At 46.3% G+C, this 10,477-nt stretch overlaps 1 protein-coding gene across 1 annotated transcript in view; it reads right to left on the bottom strand.

The window, feature by feature from the left end:
* Window positions 1-449: 449 nt before the first annotated feature.
* Window positions 450-10,477, bottom strand: part of LOC124717333 — a 63,888-nt gene continuing 53,860 nt past the window's right edge. The window contains exon 9 of the mRNA XM_047244200.1: window positions 450-701. Within this exon, the coding sequence (XP_047100156.1) occupies window positions 548-701 (154 nt within the window). The 3' untranslated portion in view covers window positions 450-547. The remainder of the gene's footprint in view (window positions 702-10,477) is intronic.

Here is a 10,477-nt window from a genome sequence, read left to right as displayed (position 1 = left end):
GCATGCGAATCAGGCGAAATGCAATTCAAGTCGTTCGGATACTTTTGAGCACGACTGTACATGGTGCGTTATGAAACGCAATTAATGTGTCGCGTATGAAGGGAAATCATTCCGACTACTTCGAGAGCGGAGAATGGGATATGTTGATAATGTTAGCCTCATCGCGAGCTGGTAGTTTATGGTATGAGGACAGATGGTTTGTGAAAGCGTGTATTTGAAATGGCGTTGCTTGTAGGGGTAAACACTGCTGACATTAGGATCTATTGACGAACGGACTGATAGAGGAGCGAATGCCGGCAGATGAGGAAGTGTTAGATGTTCAACAAAGTAAAAATCTCAATCACCTTGTAAGAAATAATATGTGACAACGGCGCTGCAGCTGACTGCTGAAGCAGTTGGCTAACAAAAATCACCGCTTATGATCGACAAAAAAAAACGAACGTTCATTATATTAGAAAAAAGTTTTTTTTTATTTCGTACAAAAAGAAGGCGATCAAATAAATAGTACGTGACTACAAACTAGGAAATAAATAGAGACTGTGTCCCGCTAGGCGGTGCCGCTGGAGGCCTTCTTGTTGGGGGCCTTGTCCTTGTCCTGCTCCTTGTCCGGCTTGGTGGCCGGCCTCTTCTCGCGAGCGACATCAGCCAGGGGCTTCTTGTGGCCGGCGCTCGCCTCCTCCTTGTCCAGGGCTGCCGTCTCCCTGCAAAGCGGACAGCAGCAGTAAGACAACACGGTTCACGTCCTGTATCAAGTTAGGACATTCAATCTTCATACACTGACCGAGCCAAAACATTACGACCATCTTCTTAATGGTTTGTGGGCCGTCTTTGTAACGAATTGGTTCAAATGGCCCTAAGCACTATGGGACTTAAGATCTGAGGTCATCAGTCCCCTGGACTTAAAACTACTTAAACCTAACTAACCTAAGGACATGCCAGACGGAGTGGCCGAGTGGTTCTAGGCGCAAAAGTCTGGAACCGTGCGACCGCTACGGTCGCAGGTTCGAATACTGCCTCGGGCATGGCTGCGTGTGATGTCCTTAGGTTAGTTAGGTTTAAGAAGTTCTAAGTTCTAGGGGACTGATGACCTTAGCAGTTAAGTCCCATAGTGCTCAGAGCCATTTGCACCATTTGAACCTAAGGACATCACACACATCCTTGCCCGAGGCAGGATTCGAACCTGCGACCGTAGCAGCAGCGCGGCTCCGGAATGAAGCGCCTAGATCCGCTCGGCCACAGCGGCCAGCCGTCTTTGTAACGCAATACAATACTGTTCCCGCAAATAACTGGCCCCTAATTTGTATACGCGTTGATGGCGCTCGAGACCGACGCAGATGGGAACCACTGGATCCACATCAGTCGAATTTGGTGGCCGAGACGTTACCGTCATTTCGCTATCACGCTCTTCAAATCACTGTAGCTCCATTCTGGCTTCGAGACACGAACAATTATGCTGCTGAGAGCAGACATTGTCGTCAGGAAAGACATCAATCATGAAGTCCGCAGCGTGTGTTCTAGTGGTTAGCGGTGCTGCCCCTGAATTACGGGGTCCCGGGTTCGATTTCCGGACCGGTCGGAGATTTTCTGCGCCCGGGGATTGGGTGTTTGCGTTGTCCTCATCATTTCAGTTTACACTGTAAGGATTGGAACTTTTTACAGGCAGTTGAGCTCCCCACAAACCGAATATCACCATCGTCATCATCGCCAAGGAAGAAGGGAAGCAGATGGTTCGTAGCTGACATGATGTCTTCGATCATTAGCACACATCCCAAGCGAGCGCAGGAGAATGTCTGTCAGAGCATAATACTGCTCCCGCCGGCCTCTTTTCGGAGCGCGGTGCACGTTTCCAACAGCCATTCGCCTGGATGAGGGCATTTGATGAGACGACCGTCTACCTGTTGTAACAAAACGTGATTCATCCGACGAGCCGCCACGTTTTTCAGTGTTACACGGATCTCGATGCTCCGGAGGCCACTACAATCGTAATTGGCGATGACGTTGGGCCAACTTGTGAACATGAAGGAGTCCTTTACTGCGAATCCACTTGTTCAACAGTGTGCGCTGAATGGTGTACGCCAAAACACATGTGCGTTCACCGGCATTATGCTCTTTTGCCAGACGTGGTACTTTACAGAGCAGACAACTCTCCAAACCCAATGTTCTCTAAAGAGTCGTAGACGTCCAAACATTTAGCGACTAGTAGTAGTTTCTCTGCACTTTTACCACACCCTGTAGATGCTCATGAAAGTAGCACGTGAACGTTCGACTAGCTTCGTCATTTCCGGGATATTCGTTCACAGGCTCTGTGTAATAATAAACTGCCCTTTGGATACGTCCCTTATCTCAGTGGTTTCCTCCATTTGCAGCGAATATCTTCAGTAGGGTAATCCCCATCACTCTCTGCTTGGCTTACAAACATTTCCTACTGCGTCACGTGCTCGCAACGCCACCAGTAGGCATCCAGTCCTGCAGTGGACCGTGGTCATATTGTTTTGGCTGATCAGTGCATACTGCCTGGCAAAAAGACTGAAGCACGCAGAAGTCATCGATGGAGATCAGTGTAACTACATACTCGTACACCCCATCAGCGGGTGCGTAACTCAACGGGGTTGCAATTCTCCGTTAGCGATGATGATGATGATGACTGATTTGTGGGCGCTCAACTCTGCGTCATCAGCGTCCGTACGAAGTCCCAGTTTTTTATACAGTCTCTTCTAGCCACTGGCGAATGATGATTATGATGAAATGATGAGGACAACACAATCACCCGGCCGGGAATCGAACCCGGGACGCCGTGATCCAGAGGCAGCAACGCTAGCTACCAGACCACGTGATTCGGACAAATTCTCAGTTAGTGGTTTAACGGCCACCAGAGTGCGTAAGTGTGGTTCGTGTGTGGAGTTGTTACCAGGTATGGCAGCGTATGTAAGGGGCGTGAACAGCGACAGATGTTGAGTGATCAGTGTGAAGGACGTGAAGATGACGCGAGCTAGTGTGAAACAGCGTCGGCAGTATCTGTCAGAGTTTGAAACGGGCCGCTTTGTGGATCTCTGTGTGGCTTGTTACTGGACTCATGAAATATCCAGATTTATGGGGCATTCTGGTATGGCAGTGACCCAATGTCGAAGAGCGTGGGCTCGTAAGGACCACGACTAATCATCACAAAGGAGAATCTCCATACGTGCACCAAGCACATGGTAGTCCCTTTACTCCTCCACCAAGTAAACTGTGACAGTAACAGGCTCCGGTAACATTCTGTGTCACCCTGCACCAATGGTCGGAGGCTGGCAGCAGCCGGACTAGAGAATTATTGCCCCAAGCGTAGGCTGCTGTTAACAACGCTACACAAATGACTGAATTTACAGTGGTGCCGTGGCCAGAAACTATACACTGTTTATGAATAGTGTTGTATTGTGATAAAGATGAATCGCTGCGCTATACTTCACTAGATGTCCATCGTCAACGGTATAGTGGCGCCTTGCGAAGAGTTCTTCTGCCGCCAGTATTTTGAAGAGGCACAGTGGTGTTACTCGTGGCGTCATTGTGCTGGTAGCCATCGGGTTTGTCTTCATGCCATGACTGATACTGAGTGAGAGAACATCCTGATCCATGTCTTACCTCAGGTACGACGGTATCGCTGTGCCATTTTTCAGCAGGACAATGTTCGCTCCCACATGGTGTGTGTCTCTAAGAATTGTCTGCGTGATGTTGCGCTCTACGTCTATATCTACGTCCATACTCCGCAAGCCACCTGACGGTGTGTGGCGGATGGTACTTTGAGTACCTCTATCGGTTCTCCCTTCTATTCCAGTCTCGTATTGTTCGTGGAAATAAAGATTATCGGTACGCTTCTGTGTGGGCTCTAATCTCTCTGATTTTATCCTCATGGTCTCTTCGCGAGATATACGTAGGAGGGAGGAATATACTGCTTGACTCCTCGGTGAAGGTGTGTTCTCGAAACTTCAACAAAAGCCCGTACCGAGCTACTGAGACTCTCTCCTGCAGAGTCTTCCACTGGAGTTTATCTATCATCTCCGTAACGCTTTCGCGATTACTAAATGATCCTGTAACGAAGCGCGCTGCTCTCCGTTGGATCTTCTTTATCTCTTCTATCAACCCTGTCTGGTACGGATCCCACACTGGTGAGCAATATTCAAGTAGTGGGCGAACAAGTGTACTGTAACGTACTTCCTTTGTTTTCGGACTGCATTTCCTTAGGATTCTTCCAATGAATATCAGTCTGGCATCTGCTTTGCCGACGATCAACTTTATATGATCATTCCATTTTAAATCACTCCTAATGCCTATTCCCAGATAATTTATGGAATTAACTGCTTCCAGTTGCTGACCTGCTATATTGTAGCTAAATGATAAAGGACCTTTCTTTCTATGTATTCGCACCACATTACACTTGTCTACATTGAGATTCAGTTGCCATTCCTTGCACCATGCGTCAATTCGTTGCAGATCCTCCTGCATTTCAGTACAATTTGCCATTGTTACAACCTCTCGATATGCTACAGCATCATCCACGAAAAGCCTCAGTGAACTTCCGATGTTATCCACAAGGTCATTTATGTATATTGTGAATAGCAACGGTCCTACGACACTCCATTGAGAATGACATGCTGTGTTCTGTTATGTAGGAACTCTTCAATCCAGTCACACAATTGGTCTGATAGTCCATATGCTCTTACTTTGTTCATTAAACGACTGCAGGGAACTGTATCGAACGCCTTGCGGAAGTCTACCAGGGAACCCGTGTCTGTGGCCCTATGAGTCTCGTGGACGAATAGCGCGAGCTGAGTTTCACACGATCGTCTTTTTAGAAACCCATGCTGATTCCTACAGAGTAGATTTCTAGACTCCAGAAAAGTCATTATACTCGAACATAATACGTTTCCAAAATTCTACAACTGATCGACGTCAGTGATATAGGTCTATAGTTCTGCACATCTGCTCGACGTCTCTTCTTGAAAACGGGGATGACTTGTGCCCTTTTCCAATCCTTTGGAACGCTACGCTGTTCTAGAGACCTACGGTACGCCGCTGCAAGAAGGGGGGGGGGGGGGGGGCAAGTTCTTCGCGTTCTCTGTGTAAAATCGAACTGGTATCCCACCAGGTCCAGCGGCCTTTCCTCTTTTTAGAGATTTTAATTGTTTTTCTACCCCTCTCTCGTCTTCGATATCTATAATTTCGTCATCTGTACGACAATCTAGAGAAGGAACTACAGCGCAGTCTTCCTCTGTGAAAATCCACAGATTTGTCCCCAATAGAAGATGTTTGGGACCAGTGCTGGTATCCATGTCATCAAGGACCATTTACAACAGTTGCATGCCAGCTTGCCTCAGGATAGGATACAACTACTTCATGACACCCTTCCCAACCTAATCAGTGCATGCCTCCAGGCCAGGGACGTTGCAACACCCTACTTACAAATGGGTTCATATTGTCAAGATTTGGGTTGATTTTGAAATCACTGCAACAACATCACATATCGTCTCAACCCGTGAAGTTTCATCTCGTTTCCTCCTCCCATTATAGGAGCTTTTTCAGTCAGGCAGTGTCGTCAAACAGGTAGGGGACGCCGAAGAGAGAAGATTTTTTTAAAGAACGACACCTTTTCCACCAGCTTATTTTCAGACAGTACTTTACGAAACGTTGTTAGACAATTTAGAGAGCTGCTCACTGTCAAGTACATAATATATATGGACGCATCCTCATCAATAGACCTAAACAGAAATTACAAGCCATTCACAGTTCGTCATAGAAAGGTGTACGTAAAGTCCGGGAACACTTTCAGTTATTTATTGCTCAAAAACCAAACATTGTACAGATATCATACATATGTCATTTTGAAGAGAAACCCTGAAAGTTTTTTTTTTTTCATGTATACCGCCAAGGTGTAGTTTGGTAATTTCCCGATAGTCAGCGCTAGTCGCAAACATGGCGAGTTCAGGCGCGGAGCGAGCTTTCTGTGTGTTGGAATTCGACAAAAACAAGTGTGCTACTGCTGTTCAACAGGTGTTTAGATCCAAGTACGGTAAGAAGCCACAAACAAGGAAGGCCATTTACCACTGGCATAACAAATTCGTTGCAACGGGTTCCTTGTGCCCGGCAAAGTGAAGCGGACGTCCCAGGGTGTGTGAAGTGATTGTGGACTGCGTACGAGAGACATTCATAAGCAGTCCAAAGAAATCGGTGCGTCGAGCATACTGTGAACTCGAAATTGCTCCAGTGACAGTGTGGAAAGTCCTGCGACAGAAGTTGTCTATGAAACCATTCAAATTGGAGCTAGTGCTCAATGACGACGACAAAGACAAGCGTTTTGAGTTTTGTTCGCAGTTGCAACAATTGAATGAGGATGGGGATGGCATTGTTGATCGCTTAATTTTTAGCGACGAAGACACTTTTCACACTAACGGGAAAGTGAACGGGCATACTTGTCGAATCCGGGGTGCAAGGCATCCACACGAAAGCATTGAATTTGAGCGTGATTCCCCAAAGGTAAATGTTTTTTGTACCTTGTCACGTCGAGAACTGTCTGGGCCATTCTTCTTCGCCGAAAGCACAGTCACTAGATATTCCTACTTGGACATGCTGCAGCAATGGCTGATGCCTCAAATGCAATCGGACTCTACGTTCGTCTTTCAGCAGGATGGGGCTTCACCCAGGTTTCATCGTGAAGCACGTGGGTTCCTGAACACGGAGTTGCCGCATCGATGGATCGGCCGTGCCACAGGAGGAGACACCTGTTTCATGAAATGGCCTCCCCGATCACCAGATCTCACTCCATGTGACTTTTTTCTGTGGGGACACATTAAAGGTCTGGTGTATGTACCGCCTCTACCACTTGATGTAGCAGAGCGCCGGGAGAGAATAAGGGAAGCGACTGCCACAGTCGACGATGCCATGCTGGGACGGGTATGGCAGGAATTCTATTACCATATTAATGTCTTCCGGGCCACTCATGGTTCGCATCTCGAATGTTTGTAAAAAAAACTTTCAGAGTTTCTCTTCAAAACGCAAACAACATTAAATGATCACTTTTTAGAAACCTTATCATTGCCCCCCACACCCCTCTGCAGCACATTAGTTTGAAATTTTGCCCAAAGATACCTACAAACTTCCTCTGTAAGGATATAAAACTGTGGCGTCCTACGAAATCACTGTCGAGTTCGGCGGCGCTTCAGACAGGAAGGAGTCATCATATGCGAAAAAACGGCCACATCTCAGATGTTTATGTGAAGCGTAAACTAATGATGTCACATAGGGGCCAAATGCCATTATAATTCTGCCAAATGCAGGCTACACCGCTGCTCTAGCATCTGCTAGTAGGTATGTGGAACCGGAACGGCGTAGACGTGGAGGTCGTCGTACCCCCTGTTACCGATCATTTCATTCCATCTTTTGACGCCTGCGCGATGGAGCTCACATCCGCGACGCCATGAGCTCATATCACGCAGTTTTCTTATGGGTAGCCGAGAAAAACATTTCAGACACATCGTCGCTCAAAATCGACAGCAATATTCCAATGTGTATGGCATAAATAGCGTCAAAGAAACCATCTCTTTTTTGGAGCGTTCATTCCGCGAATTTCGCGATCGGAAACTACAGCTTACAGTCCAGTGAGCGACAGGACGACGTTCTTGACATTCTTTGACGCTGATGACAACCCCGCTTCTCTCCCGGAAGATTAAACCCTTCTCTGAACACATAGTGGCCCAGCAACGCCATTGGACGTGAACTCACCCATTTGGAGAGCACTGCGACTACAGCACTGGTGTGCAGATGGAACATCTAGGGTCCGTTCAAAACTATTCGATGTAGTTTGAAACGTGATCTGAAGCAGCAAAAGGTGCTTATACTTGTTCAGTCTTCCTGTTTAGCTCCCACATTGACACATGAGTGAATAAAACTGCAAAGGGTCCCTGTAAGTCCACCCACTTCGGCAGTACTTTCGATGCCACCCACACATCTTTGACCGTTGTTGAGCATCTTAAAAACGTACCTGCATACAGACAGCCCATGTCGAGAGTGCTAGGAGCCTGCAGGCAGGCTACGCCGCTGCTCTAGCATCTGCTAGTAGGGGTGCGAAACCGGAACGGCGTCGAAGATCCTAGGACTTCGTCACGGCATGTTTCTCTACAGGTAGACTTTTAAAGTGCTCAAGAAAGGTGGACCGGTTGTTACCGAAGGTATAGTTGAACGGGGGGTCTTAGAGGCACTCTTTGCCGTTTTTCTCACATATGTGTGAGTTTGGTACCTTTCCGTGATCAGGCCACAAGAAATGGGGAGCCTGAAAAAGCATAAGCACCGCTTGCTCCACCAGAAAGCGTTGAGATTTTGACGAATGATTTTGAGCTGTCCCTACTACTTCCATCCTGAACACCAGAGCAAAAATTGTGCTGCACTCCAAAGGGACGGGTCGCGTTCAGTAGGATTGCTGGCTCATGGTGTGCTTGGAGAAGGCCTGGAACGTCCGTGGGAGTCAGCATTGACAAATTATGTCAAAAACTTTGTCCTGTCGCTCATCAGAGTGTGAACTGTCGTCTTCGAGGGCCAAATGTGTGGAATCAACGCCCGAATGAAAATGGGGTTACTCTGACACCCTGTATACCACCCCATGAAGTCCTTTCTTGTCGAGTGTTAGCGGAATTGTGTCTGAACTGTTTTCCTCGGCCACACGCAATAAAAGGTGCGTGACTTCAACGCTGGGCATCGCGATTCCGACCTCTATGGCGGAGACGTCAAAAGAAGTTGTGAAATGTGGGTAAGAGGGGCTGTGACGGCCTTGTCATCATGTGCGCTTCCACGGTGGCGTTGGGAAGAGCCTTCGTGGAACCAACCGACCATAGATCTCACATCAACTTCTGAGCTCTAGCCTTTTTTCGCATGAGCGTCTGAAGCGTCGCCAATCTAGAGGGAGACAATTACGGGGTATCGAAAAAGTGGTTCTTTAATTTTGTTACGCAGTGTGTGTAAGATTTCCCTAAACCATACAACGCACTCCACAGCACTGTTTTCTTATTAAGTATAGCTGCACGAAGTTTTGTGTTTAGCACATCATGCGTAACCTGCGTTAAGCGTTTTACATTGCGTAAAGCGTAGCGAGGGCAAATATTCTCTCTTTAATTATGATGCTTTTATTAATTTTTGCGTTTGGATTATCTGAAGATACAATACCATCACTGTGGTACAGACTCTTTTGGGAAATGGATGGCGCACGTGGAAATATTAGTGTTCTGAAGAAACGTAATTATCCTGCATGTGCCTCAAGAGACTTATATCCTCGGAATGTGACATACTCGGGTTGGAGCACGGATTTATTTTGGAAAATGCCTCTTGGTTCACAACTGCTTTCACTGCATTGAACGGACTAACAACAATTTATCTGTTTCGCCGCTTATGAGTAGTTATTAGAATCATAAAGTAATTGCGTGTGTTGAACAACTACGTTTTTAGTTATGTCTGACCACTTTCATTTTAATGCTTTCATTTGCTACCTGTAGAAGAAGACAGAGACTGCAATATCTACAGCAAGTAACTGAGGAGGTGGATTGAAATGCTACTCTGAGAGGAACATGTTCGTTTCGTTTTATCGAGCGAGTAATCGGTATGGGAGCAGTAACCGTTTCTCTTTTTAAAGATCGCTGTTGATTATGTTTCCAAAAAATGAGTAATAATGATTACGTTATAATTCTATAAACATAAAAAGTTCTTTGTGTTTTTCGTTCTAATAAAGAAAGCGTACTTGTGTGGCCCCAAGAAACGCAAATGTTCAATTTTGTAAATGCAGTGCATGAGGAAGCACGGCAGTTGATGTCAACTGAATAATATGGGCGGAAGTTGACTGATTGACATGTAGTATTTGTAGAAATACATCTTGTTACTTTTTCATATTTAATAATGACTTTGCATTTAACTTGTTTGAATTTTTTTAGTTCTAATGATGAAGTGTTGTAAAGCAATCCAATGCGGACAAGAAAGTTCATTTCTTTCCAGTATGACTGAGATAGTCACGTAACATAAGGCTTCCAATCGCCCTAAATATAACAGTTAAAAAATGTCTCCTTGGCTATAAGTAATAACTTTTGATACGCTCAAACTAAACGTTATTGACTACAGAACATACAATCACCTTATTTGCGTTGTTCTTTGCCCAGACTGACGATACGTAACTGTCGATCGGAGCGAGACATACACTACTGGCCATTAAAATTGCTACACCACGAAGGTAAAGTGCTACAGACGCGAAAGTTAACCGACAGGACGAAGATGCTGTGATATGCAAATGATTAGCTTTTCAGAGCATTCACACAAGGCTGGCGCCGGCGACGACACCTACAACACGCTGACATGAGGATAGTTTCCAACCGATTTCTCATACACAAACAGCAGTTGACCGGCGTTGCCTGGTGAAACGTTGTTGTGATGCCTCGTGTAAGCAGGAGAAATGCGTACCATCACGTTTCCG

The sequence above is a fragment of the Schistocerca piceifrons genome, chromosome 1 (assembly GCF_021461385.2).
Source record: "Schistocerca piceifrons isolate TAMUIC-IGC-003096 chromosome 1, iqSchPice1.1, whole genome shotgun sequence".
Taxonomy (NCBI): domain Eukaryota; kingdom Metazoa; phylum Arthropoda; class Insecta; order Orthoptera; family Acrididae; genus Schistocerca; species Schistocerca piceifrons.
Note: the sequence above shows the minus strand (reverse complement) of the source record. Positions and strands in the feature narration are given on the sequence as shown.